This window comes from Gambusia affinis, linkage group LG07, assembly GCF_019740435.1.
Source record: "Gambusia affinis linkage group LG07, SWU_Gaff_1.0, whole genome shotgun sequence".
NCBI lineage: Eukaryota > Metazoa > Chordata > Actinopteri > Cyprinodontiformes > Poeciliidae > Gambusia > Gambusia affinis.
Genome location: NC_057874.1, coordinates 26,643,733 through 26,657,198, shown reverse-complemented (window position 1 = coordinate 26,657,198; position 13,466 = coordinate 26,643,733). Strand labels below are relative to the sequence as shown.

The window sequence follows — 13,466 nt, the reverse complement described above, 5'->3', positions numbered from 1 at the left end:
AGTTATCTATTTAATAGAAACAAAGAAACTAGCTCATCTTGTTTCAAAAATAGTTTAATGATTCGAATTTGATATTCACAACAGAACTTTGTTTTGAATGTGTATATATTACATCATATGTAGTAGATCATCCTTTATTTTAAAGTCTCGCACTGAAAATAGATAAAATATTCAGCAGAAGCTGCTTCCACTTTATGCCTTCATGCCTGTCTGGCCAAGGGTTTTCCCAGGTATGTGTATTTCTCTCTATAATTAGGATTTTCCTGGAGGTTTACTGCACACATCAGCAGCATGCCATTGGGGATTTACCAATACACCCACTGCTGGCTTGAAGGAATTGTTTTATTATTCTGATTTCTTGAACTCTGCTTCTTAATTTCTCAGCATAAAGCTTAAAGAATCTTCCAAAGTAAGCCAAAACATATGAAATGCCACTAAACCTCTGCACATATTTTCATAGGGTTCCAATCCATATTGTTTGGCAGGAATGCAGTACTGTCAGAAAGTTGGGTTCTTAACAGAGTAGAAACAGCACTGTGCTCGCCTAGCATTGTCGGTAAATCAAAGAAAGAAGCCTTTGTCAAACATGTCAAGCAGTTTACTCTTCAGACAGTATCAGGTTGCTCTCAAGCAGCCACTCTGTCTGGTCTGGGGAAGAACTGTGAATGCACTGGAATAAAACAAACGATTCAATCGCATCTCAGCTCTTCTTGAACCTGTAAGGAATGTTGTCCTGCTGGGAACATAAGACATGCAAATGAATTATGGGTCAACAGGTTTACTGATGACATTCCAGCAGCAGGTGTAACTGGCTCTGCCGAGAAGAAGCATAAAGCAAATACAATAACCAATCAGGCCATTGCCTCTGTGCAATCGCCTTAAACTAAGTCATCTTCCTGTCACTCCTGGAAGCTATTGTGCATGAATGAGTCACAATGGCTTGCGTCTCAGCTGGTCACGTCTCCCTCTTATCTTAATCCACAGTGCAGACTGTCTGTGAGAATAAAACGGAAAGCTCACTTTGTCAAAAATTATTTCTTTCATATTAGAAGCCACTTATCTTTGTTTACTGTGAATTGACTAAAAACTGAGAATGCAAAGAAGCACGGGCAGACATTTTTCTTTGATGATCGGCCAGCAGAGCTAGAACTTTAAAGTTGTGGTATTGTAACAGGATCCAGGTCCTCTTTTCACTAAAAGCCCAACGAATATAGATGGCAATGCACAAACTTAAAATTGTCACCAGCTATACCAGTCAAAGAATATTTCCAATGTAAACAGAGCTGGACTGGCAACACGAGACTTTATGAAGATAAAGGATGTAAGGAATTACATTTACATACAAAATAAACCACAATTGTAAAGAACACCCCAGTAGAAAAGAAAAACAATAAAAAGTGTAGTGTACATCATTATAGCAGTAGCATACAGTAATGTCCATTCCCTGTATTTGCAGGCTTGTTTTCAATTCATCTACCTGCCTGTTTTTTTGGGGGGTTTTTAATTAAATGTGAGATACAGTACAAAGATCACTTTCATAAAAGGTCAGTCCTTTTCACGTGTCCTGCTTTACTTTGACTGGTCAGCTAATTTCCTGGTTTCCTGGGCCTGGATGTGGCTCACAGCAGCATGCAGCCTTTCATTGATTTGTTCTTTTTGACCTGCATCGCTGCTGCCGTGGCTATGTTAAACACTTCCCGCACGCCTTCTTTTGTTTTAGCAGAGCACTCCAAGAAGTAGAAAGCATTGATCCTGGTGGCCATGCTCATTCCATCTTCTGTCTTCACCGGCTCCTGCAGGACAAGATCAGAGCTGCTTAGAAACTATAGATATCATTAAAAAAACAATGGCCTCAAGCTTTTAAATTACACTTTTAAAAGGCATTTTAATTTTAATAATTTGGGTCCATAAAAATCCAAGCTATTGCTTTTGGAAATTTTGTTTTATTCTTTTTCTTTCCCCAAACAAAAACAGGAAATAATTTATGTTTCAACCTCTGATTGCAAACCTATTTTTTACGCCCAATATTAACAATTAAAAGAAAATATATTTAAAATAATATTTAAACGTGGCTTGAATTAATTACTTTTACAACATTTTTAAACATTTGAGCCAATCATCAAATGTTCTAATTTTGTGAGAGAAAACAATAGCTGAAAGGAAAAGCTGGGCAGTTGCCTCTGAAAGAGGAGGTGGACTTCATCAACAATTTGTATTACTTTTTGAACGCTTAGGTTTTCTCTATATTGAATAATTAACCTGTTTTTAGCTGTAATCCATTCATTTCTCATCAAACACATTAGAAAACTAAAGAATTATTTCAATACTCCTGGAAAACTTGACAGAAGTATCAGATTTTAATTAAGAAGCAGAAATGAGTTGGAAGGACCTTGTAAAAAAAAACCTTGTACAAGATGAAAGTACAAGATGACATTATCTTATTCATCTTATTCAAGTCATCATGATATTGACCTGAACAAGGTCAATGTTCAGATCATGATATTGACCTTATTCTGATTAAGGTCAATATCATTAAACTTATCCAGGTTAATGATATAAATACCGTTGCTTTTCCATTATACAGTGGATTATAAACTAACAAATGAAAATGCAGGAAATCAAATTGTGTATGGCAATCAATTTTATTATGAAACCCAGAACAGCGATATGTTCACTACTATCTGATGGTCTAAAAGCTGTTTCAGGAACTCACACAAAGTCTAAAAGTCTTTCAACTTTAATGTCATGGAGAGTTTTAATCCTTTAGTTTCACAGTATTTTATTCAGTAGATATGAACAACTTAAATACCTGCATCTAACTGACAGGACACCTCATACCTGCTTCATCTTGGCCAGGTCTCTGCGTGTGTTTTCATCGTTCCGCAGATCTTTCTTATTCCCTACAAGGATGATTGGAACGTTGGGACAGAAGTGTTTCACCTCAGGGGTCCACTTTTCAGAGATATTTTCTGTTCCAAGGGAAAGAAAAAAAAGGCTGAAATACTTGAGAAAGCAAATCGAAAGCTATTAAGACAACAAGTAGGTCAGAGTCTAGATTTAAGGTTTGACTTCTCTGCAGGCTGCTAGGGCAAAAATGTTTTTAGCTCTAGCAGTCATGTGCCCTCTAAGGTGTTTAATAAGCAATTATTAAATGGGTATGAATGAGATAAAGCTTGTAAGATAGTTCAGTATGTTTGCAAAAACAGCAAGTTTTTACAACATGCAAAATGTTGTAAAAACTTGCTGTTTTTAAAATATACAGTTGGTTAAACTGTTTATATGTTAACCTAATAGATAAGACAGAAAATAGAAAGTTACATTATTCTCTTTGAGGTTTTTTAGAACATCTAATAACATAGACAAAATTATATTAAAACAATAAAAAATATATACTATGATTGCAGATCTTCACTTTTTGTGTAAAATCCCCTTTAATAGAAGATTAATTATCTATTTTGACTAGAATAAAATATTTGCAGCTCAAAACACAGACACAAGATATAGCTTACAAAACCTTGGGTAGTTTTATTATGAATATGAAACTAATGTCTTTCTTTAAGGTGGAAGCTGAAATGTTGACAATGAAGTCACTGAAGTTTGTCTTTCTGTCAATCTGGGATACACCTTTTTTCCCATCAAAGTCTGCACAGAAATTTGTCTTTTGAAATCTAGAACCTGGAAAGGTTTTTGGATGCAGCAGAAAACTGTTGAGTGACAGTAGTTCTGCAAAGAGGCAATGGGCTGTGAAGATGTATGTCTAGATAAACATGGATGGCCAAAAGAGGTATATTGGATGCAGCCTTATGCTATTCAAATAGTCTACAAGAATAATACAGCAATAGCCAGAGAGCTAAACCCTGTTAGGAAAAGTGTTTAGATATGGATGGAATACATTGTATGTAGGTCAAAAGCTTTAAGATTTCCTCACCTAAACTGTCTGGGTTGTCAATGGAATAGCACATAAGGATGACATCTGTGTCGGGGTAAGAGAGAGGCCTCAACCTGTCATAGTCCTCTTGCCCTGCAGTGTCCCACAATGCCAGCTCCACCTGGAGAACAAAGGCAAACAGTTAAGCCATTTTTTATTCTTATGAAGTTAACATTAATACTGCACAAGCAAACTTGTTGCAATGTCAGCCACAGTTTGATTATTGTGCAGCAGCAGCTAAAAAGCAGCTTATTAGATATTAGAAGTCTGCATATATATGAAAAAATGCATATGCTATTACAATGGCACTATGAAAACATTTGTGTTGTATGTTGAGACATATGTAATGTCTAAAGGCAACATTCACTGTACTAGTAAATTATGGCTCACAGACCAACAGCCTCATATACTTTCCTGCAGCCAGCAGTCACCTCAGATGTACTGCAATTTGTTGAAGCTTGTGTAAATTTTATACATGTAAAATAAAAAATAAAATGAAACACCATTTCTGTTAGGGCTACGTGGTATGGTTATGTCAACAATGATGGGAAAACTCTTATATAGGTTATAATAATGGAAAATGCCTGAAAGCTTTGTGGCATTGTGAAGGAAGAACCAAATAATGTCAGCGCTACTCAACAGGGAACATTTTTCTCCATTCCTCATGTTTAGATTGTAACTTGAGTCTGGTTTCTTAAGCTAATATAGATTACTTGTTTTGGTAAAATCAGTGTACAGGTGTTTTTCTATATCATCACAGCTGTCCTGACATGACCATAGTTTTGTTTTTAGTGTCCTGAAAATGCCTTTGTAGAGGAGACCGTCTTCATCCTTTTAAATTGCTGATTAGCTACATTAGAGGGATTGGGGGATATTTAGGCATCTAATCAGTTAGGTTATGTCTCTGTATGGGCACAAACAGCTGCAATTTAGTCTGGGAAAGCTAACACTGTAAGTTTTAATGATGCATTTTTTTGGGTAGATTCTGCTGTTCCCACAGAGAGCATAAGAATCAGTCATAAGTCCTAATATAGAGGTTTGCAGAGGCATGGGGGAGGTGGGTCAACACTGTTGAGACAGCATGAGCAAACAGATCATTATGTTCCCACTGGACAAGGTGTGAGCTGTAGACTGAGTAAAAGAAAAAGGGGCAAAACAACTATTTATAGAATCAACCCGGTGCTGAATGTGTGAGAGTGAGAATGTTTTTCACCTCAGGGGTAAAACATTCCAATTTCGAGACTGAACAAAATGTAATCCAACTGGATTTGTAAGAGATTAACAGCTATGTGAGAAGCACCAGGTCTTAGCATCTGTTTTACTGAATTATCTCCCATTAAAAAGACGCCCATTACATATTAATTTGTTCCCAGAATACAACTACTAGCCTCTCCCTCCATCCATAAGCAACCAGGACAAGGACAGGAAATAAAAGACTTATCGGACAAGAGCAGCAGGAGGGTCCAGAGGGAGGGAGGGGGATTGCCAGGGGACATCCTTGTTCCCTGTCTGAACAGGAAGTCAGGAAGTGTAGTCATTTCCTGTTTTGCCAAGCGGTGATTCTGCACCAGTGGTCAGATTAAGAGAACAAAGCCCCTCGACGTAACAGGTCATCTTTTCCTCAAGCAAGACAAAATATAAGGTTTCACAACTCTTCATCTGAAAAGGGACTGAGGCCAGAAAACAAGCAAATTATGAAACACATTTTGATTTGTAAAGGTGCAAATATTAGCACATCCAGGTAATTAGCTCACCTCCCGTGTAAATAAACAATGAAGTCATAGAGCAAAATAGAGTACACTTTGTTAAAATCTCCAAGATCACAAGTAATTAAAAGTAATTACTAATGGAAAACATGGTAAGTGCTACACTTAACATCAGAAATAAGCATGTCTGCTGCCAGAAACACCCAAAAGTCACTTGGCTCTCTATAGTAGATCTCTCCATGTCTGTGGTCTGTGGCGGGTTATTTTTATCAGGAACTCATTAGTTGGGGGCAGAGCTGCTTTGAGTGCAAGATAAGCTCAGAAGATATTTATTTCTATGCTTTCGCCCACAGTTAGCTTTGGGCCTTAAAATAACAAACAAACCAACAGGTAACAGTCCAGGTACAGCATAAAGACTCACTGTGAGTGGACAATAGAACATGTTTATTTTACAATAAAAAGCCTCAATGGCATTCCTCTTGTTGGTAATTGGTACATAATACCCCACGAAGAACTGCAATAATTTTTGTAACTTAGCTGCATTACTTTACAAAACATTTGTGTCATAACGATTACATGCTTAATTTAAAAAGGAGGTGTAATTATGCCTTAGCTTTTAATGGCAGGTGGTCACTACTTATTGGGAATAGTTTTGTTCCCACAGTCCCACATTTCTGTGAAAAATGACATTGAAAAACCTCTAGACAAGGGAAAAGTATTTCAACTGATATGATGTTGCTAAAATAAACATAGAACAATTTTTTTTCCCCATAATGGAAAGGTACTGGGTCTACGCTTATGAAATTAAGATTAACATAAATTGTCTTCTGTGGTAATAAAATGTAGAATTGGAGAAGTTGTATATGACAGTTATATTCAAAATGTCCATCATACCAACCTGTTTTCCATCAACTTCGATGTCTGCTATGTAGTTCTCAAACACTGTTGGAACATAGACCTCGGGAAACTGGTCCTTACAGAAAACAATAAGAAGACATGTTTTCCCACAAGCTCCATCTCCCACAATCACCAGCTTCTTCCGAACGGCTGACATTTCTGTTGGAAGAAGAGAAACGAGTGCTTAGAAAAACCTCAAAGTCTTTTTTATTTTATTTTCTGAACCACAGAACCACATTGTCGTTCATTTGTGGCTTCTGTAGAGACTGTCTGTAAAGATGCATGCAGTACAGGGCAAAGAATAAAAAAGCCCATGCTTTGTACGCACAATTGGATTGACTGAATTGCTTTATGTTATTACACAATGGGCCGGGCTATTTGTTGTGTATGTGGTCACAGGCAATTTTTAACACCAAAAGAAAAGTCTCACGTACATAAACAATGAAGGAGACAAAAGATGGGACATTAAAATGTCATCTCAGTTTTGTTTATCTTGTTTATTCACCTCTTAAACACTGAAGACTGACACATGAGTAAAGGAAATGAATGCAAATGCTGGTATCTAGAAAGCTGACTAAACACAACTTTACATTTGATTAGTCCAGCTCTCTACATAAAAACATTTTCCATTAAAAAGAAATAGTTCTTTTTATAGTCAATTACTATAAAAAGAACTGAGTACAAACCTGCAAAGACCTCATAGTGTCGTGAAAATGATAAGAGAACTACATACAATAATAAAATTACTGCCATGTGTGCCAGTAATTTTATTATTGGCACACACGGGTTAAAATGAATGTACCTTTATCAAAATTAACATTTTACATCTTTTATTATAGTCAGTAAATATAATCAAAATGAACTAATAAACATTTTACAGTTTCACCAGAAAACAGATGTGGTTTTGTAATGAGCTGGAGTCCTGCTGCCAACTCATATAATCATATACAAATGAATAACATCTTAAGTTCACAGATATAGTCAAGAAAGAAATACCACCACTGATTAAACAGTGACGTTTCCTGACATGTTAAGGTATAACGTAGGCTCAATTAAAAGAAAATTGTCTTAGTCTGTGTCACGTATGCTGCCCGTGAGTAATGCAGCAGTAATGGATATAAATGACAGAAGGATCCTAAGAGGAAGTTTAAGTAGCTACCAGTAATAGCACATGGTGTGTCATCAAGATCAAACATTTTCATCTTTACTGAACCAGTAAGATAACTGCATTTTCATCCCTTCCATGTTTATATCAAAGTGTGATTCACTTCTGCACCACGACGGTGTGTAAAGGAGAAAATTAATCTGAGTGGTTTATTCTCATTTTCACAGATTATCTGTCTTATGTTATACTTTAACGACACAGTAATAATTCTGAAGAAGATGTAAAAAACATACTTTTTATAAAAGTTACATATTGCACCTTTAAGTGTTAATTTCTCAGAATGAAGTGTTTATTGAGGGAGAGGCTTAGCATTTCAGTCAACAAAAGATGCCATGATTTATAAACACACAAAGAAACAGGAAGTCAAGCAATAAATATAAAAGTCCCTAGATAATCAGTCAATAGAAAAGGTAAAATGTAAAATATATAGCTTTATTTATCAGCGGTCCTTCGGTGAAAGAGAATCAACATGACACCATTCATTTCGTTAGAAAAATAGAAATATACACAAAAGTGCGTTTTTTCTTAACATGGTTTATTTTTTGCCAACGGAGGAAATACTAAATATTTTGATGAGTAGAGGTAATTTCTACTCAACGTAACCCCACACTAAAGATCAGAGATCAGCTTTATGTTGCAATAATATGCTTTAGAATATTCAGGAAGCTATCATAAAGAAAAAGCTAAGTAGAAGAAAAAATATTATGCTAAAAGCAAATATATGTAATGTTTCTCATGAATAATGTATATGTTTTTAATTCAACAGCATATTTAATTGATTATGAAAAAGTAACTTAGTTATATTACTGACTACTTGACTTGGAACGTAACTAAGTAACACTAACAGTAACGTTTTAGTTACTTTCAGCAGCTGCTAACAACAACGCTCTGCCTCCTGTGAAAATCACATTGATCTTTGCTAATACTTAATTGGAAGTTATTTTATAATGGTAACATTAACAATGTTGGTGATATGATAAGGTTGAACTGAAGAGGAGATTGTACAAAAAACAGTACAAAAATAAAAAAACATGAGTAATTTGTGTGGTCCACTGTTGTCTGGAAAACTCAAAGAAGGATTTAAAGCCCCCCACCCCCCAGCCACCAGATTCCAGCTCCACAGCTCAGATGGCTGCGACACTTCGTAATATTAATAATTATAACGGTGCTAACTTGCCATTATAACTATTGCCAACTACGGACATAAGTGCAGTTTTCAAAGCTCTATACAGACTTTTACATTTGAAGACCTTGAAATTCTGGGAGAAATTAGAGGAATAAATTAAAATTCTGGGATTTATTGAGTCTCTGCTTATTTCCAAGCCCAAATGAGCAACTTCACGTTCAAAACGAGCCCAAAAAGGCGCAACCGCTATCTTTCATTAAACTTTGTTTAGCGACTTTTAAAAGATGAAGCCCAAAGCCGCTTATAATAATCGGACTTGGCGACAGAAACTGAAAATAGTTCAGTTTTTCCACCAACAAAATGCGCATCTCCCTCCATTGTTTACATTTCTGTCGCATAGAGATGACAAGGCAGTAGAGAAATCGATTAAATAACAAAAGAAGATAGTTGATAAGTAACTGTAGTCTGACTACTGGATTTGAAATAGCAACGCGTTAGATTACCTGTTACGGAAAAGTGGTCCGACGTCAGTAACGTTACTGACATCACTGGCCAAAATATCCTCTAAGGTGGGAAACATTTCCACTGATCCCCGCTCCACACGCGCACCCCACAGTACCAACTTTTTCCTAAATCCACAGAGTTGATCGTGTGCGTAAAAGACGTTTCTCTCACATCAGTAGACAGCAAGCAGATAGCTTTTCCGGTTTACTTTTTCCCTCGCACCGCGCCTCCCCTAAAGTGCTCTGGCGCCCCCCAGGGGAGGCGCGCCTCACACTTTGAAAACCGCCGCTTTAGAATATTCAGGAAGCTATCATAAAGAAAAAGCTAAGTAGAAGAAAAAAATATTATGCTAAAAGCAAATATATGTAATGTTTCTCATGAATAATGTATATGTTTTTAATTCAACAGCATATTTAATTGATTATATTTACCAAACAATGTGTGTACTCATCATGAAAGCACTTTTATTTTATTTTTCAACTGTGGAACCTCCATAATATGACTTTTTTCTTTCATCTGGCCACATTAAAATAAATGATATCACCAGAATTTTCTTCCCTATATTTGCTTTTTAAGATCATACCTCTTCATCCCTCATACCTCTCTGATACACCACAGTTACAGCTGATGGCAGCACTCAAAACCTATTTCCCAGGTACATTCTTTTTCATTGCAATAGTGAGGGTGGTTCAAATGTTCTGTAGAAATGTGGTTAAATTCTTTGTAGCTAAAGGACAAAGTGGTTTAAAGCTCTAGCACAGACTTTTACTTGAAACCTTGAAATTCCAGAAATTAAGGAATAAGCAAAATGTTGATTACTGCCTTTTGCAATGAGGCAAACAATATGATACCAAGGCAGTAAAAAAAGTTATAATACAACCACATGGTCTGAGAAATAGACAGAAGTTCACAAACTCACACAACTCAAAAGCTGCAAATGTCTTATTTGGTTAAATCTGATGAGAGACACAAGCAGAAATCTACACTGTTGACTCATGTATTAAATTGGATGCAGAGTCATCTTAATCAACAGAAGGAAAACGCATGACTGATCCTGTCTATCTTTTACATTGTATTCATGGATGTCACAAACAAACCAGCTCTGCAGTTTTTACTGAGTCACACCTTTTAAGGTACACACCTAGAAGTAGCAACAGAGCAAAAACAAACAAAAAAATTAAAAGAAGTTTGACATAATTGAACAAATGTTAAAATGAGAAGAAAATAGATCTGGAAGCTTTATATTTATAAGGAATTTATATTGCAAAAGGGCAAAAGCTGGAATTTATCTAAAAAACTGATGTAAGCTTATGAGAAATAAATTCTGAGTTGTGATATGGAAAAAGGAGGCGGCTTTATTCATCAGATAATCTCAAGCTCAAAATCTACATCACTTAAACTGAATCTGGATCTGAATTATCAATGAATACCGACTGTTAGGCAATTCATGATTTAGGAAGCATTTATTAATTTTGCATAAAATAATTATTGCCATCATGTTGATGAGAAAACCTCCTCAGCCTGTAGCTAAATTTGACAGTGCATGTGAGTTTTCTGTAACTTCACCACACAACATCCAAGAATGAGAATAGACTGATTTGACTTTATGTAAAAAAAAAAAGATACCGGTAATTATGCTTCCAGCAGATGATGATGACAGACAATTTTTTTAAATCTTTAAATATATATTCAAGGTGCTTCCCATGTTCAGCTTAATATTTATCATTTTTTTCTGAGCTCATTTTAACTATTTTCATCACACAGCAACAACAATATTACAAAAATATTTCCAATTGAATTCAATTAGAAGGTGTGTCCAAACTTTGGGTCTGTACTGTGCATGCTTCTTTCAAAAAGGGTGTCTGTGGTTTTCTAAAACAAAAGACTGAGCTTTTAAAATCATACATCTGAAAGCTTAAACTGCCAAAACATCTGTACAACATTTCAAATGAATGACTCACAACCTGTTCACAATAATGGCTGCTTCCAGTAGCTGGAATTTAAAAAATGCTTCATAGGAAGAGAGCCATGCATGATTTAACAAAATGCAGCTTCCTGAATCAGACTTTGTGTAACTTTCATTAATTAAAGTACTTTGCCTCATCTTATTAAGATTCTAAGTAAAAAAAAAATGACTAGAAACATTTGTTTGAAGGAAAATATCCACCAACTTTGCCCCAAAGCTAAAACTGATGTGTCCCAGCCTCTTGTTTAGTGTGACAGGCAGAAAATAAATAGTACAAGAATAATGAATCCATTATTACTAAAGTTTAGGTTTTAAACTTCTAAAACTACTACAAAGTACCTTTTTGGTCAGTAGACAATTATTCAAAACGAAGTTTTTGTCATCAAAATCTCCTAAAAATGACTTCAAAAAAAAAAAAAAAAAAAAAGGTTCGTTGTTCATCAATCAGTAAACTAACAAAATAAACAAGAAGTCTATTATTGCTTTTATATTATTCTATCACCAGATCATTCAGTCAGCATGCACATGGATCCTGAAGATGGTTGGTTTTACCAACCAATAGCAAACATTAATATTTAGAGCCCTAAACAAACACTGAAAATGAAAGTGGTATGGGTGAAAAAGTGTTCCCAGGGAAACAAACGGCTAAAAGTCTTACAATGATTGACTCACTGACAGACTCACCTGCCGGATTTACTTTTAAACATTTACACGCTCTAAAAACATTAAATTATTACATATATATTAAAAGGACATGACACTAGCTTGTTGTCAGTAAAACCTATAATTTAACTATCTCAAATAAAAATAGAACAAAAAACATGCAAATGAATTAAACAACACATCTGAAATAGTTACCTGTAAACAGCAAGACGACACGTCTTAAAAAACGATTAGTCCACTTTTCCTCTCTTTTTAGATCGTGATGCACAAAAAGGGAGTCGAAGTTTTCTTCCTGTTGCACTCCTGACTAACTTTGCAAGCTGACTGCTGAGAACCAGAGGAAAAAAGATTCACCCAAGAAGCCAGCGAAGCGCAAAGTTAAACTAATAGACGGAAACGTGGTGTTAGAAATTCCAAAATAAAAGCGCCAGTCTTTGCTGTCTGTATGTTTGAATTCTCTCATACCAAAGGTTGAGTCTTTTATGATACTGCTTTAAAAGCTTCAGCCTTTTATTACTTTTTTGACAACCGTCAGAGCGGTTCTATAAAATGAATGAGTAAAATAAGAATGAATTGATTCTGAACTTTTTTTCAAACTGAATTATCTGTAGGTAATTTGTGGGAAATTAAAATATACAACAAAAATACATCCAGTTTCTCTAATTTAACATGTGTATTGTATGCTGCATATTTCAAATGTTATTTCTATAAAGTTATTGTATCATTTTGGCTACTAAATTTGTTTTTTTAAAAATGAAGAAATGCGACGTGAGCATTCGAAACAGCTAGCAGACTGATACTTCTTTGTGTCATTTGACAGTTATGAAACTAAGCACACGAGGTGCCCCAAGTCTCCATTCACAGGCCTCTTGTTTCAATATCCAGGCATCGTTCCTCTCTCCAAAATCTCTCTGAACCTGAGAACACGCAGAACCTGTTGACTTCTTGAAACGCAGGCCAAAAAAAAAAAAAAAAAAAAATGGTTTGCTACAATTCTCCCATAAATATAAAATATTATTTCATATTTAATTTGTATCAGATCTTAGCCATTTACTTGTTTTATTTATGCATGTGATCATTTCTTTCCTTTTACATGATGCTTAAATTAGTCTATTATTATTACAATATATTTCTAAGTGTAATTTTGTCTGCCTAGGTTCCCTTGTTTGAAATTAATTTGCACTACCTTCCTAATAGGTAACGTGTCCGTTGCAATTTTTGAGCATCAGAATGTGTTGTATATGGAGTTTCATTAGCTTTCTAATAACCAAAAAAAGTCTCCCCTGATTTATTTTGAAGGCTTGATTATCTGTTCCCGGTCTTGGTATATATACCTTTTTTCTAACTTAACAGAAAAATGTATATGTAACATGTCTGTCTCAGCAGCTACTGGAGTCTGCAGGTCTCGCCTCCCTTTTTTACGTCGCAGATGAATGTAAGAAAACTCGTGCAACAAGTGGCATGGGGGTAGATTTCCTAACTGTGGGTTTCTAAAAAATATTTTTTCTGTG

At 35.4% G+C, this 13,466-nt stretch overlaps 1 protein-coding gene across 1 annotated transcript; it reads right to left on the bottom strand.

Annotated features, from left to right (window-relative positions):
- Positions 1 to 38: 38 nt before the first annotated feature.
- On the bottom strand, positions 39 to 12,285 carry rhoca (ras homolog family member Ca). The gene is made up of 5 exons (XM_044121106.1): positions 12,151 to 12,285; positions 6,533 to 6,690; positions 3,929 to 4,049; positions 2,839 to 2,969; positions 39 to 1,793 (listed from the first exon to the last, which is right to left on the bottom strand). The coding sequence occupies exons 2-5, from the start codon at positions 6,686 to 6,688 to the stop codon at positions 1,620 to 1,622; spliced, it is 582 nt and encodes a 193-aa protein (XP_043977041.1). The 5' UTR covers positions 6,689 to 6,690; positions 12,151 to 12,285; the 3' UTR covers positions 39 to 1,619.
- Between the last annotated feature and the right edge of the window lie 1,181 nt (positions 12,286 to 13,466).

Coding starts and splice junctions, on each gene's coding strand:
- rhoca (XM_044121106.1), bottom strand. CDS start 6,688: ATGTCAGCCGTTCGGAAGAAGCTGGTGATTGTGGGAGATGGAGCTTGT. Junction 2,970..3,928: donor TGACAACCCAGACAGTTTAG/GTGAGGAAATCT, acceptor CCCTTGGAACAG/AAAATATCTCTGAAAAGTGG. Junction 1,794..2,838: donor ACCTGGCCAAGATGAAGCAG/GTATGAGGTGTC, acceptor CTTGTCCTGCAG/GAGCCGGTGAAGACAGAAGA.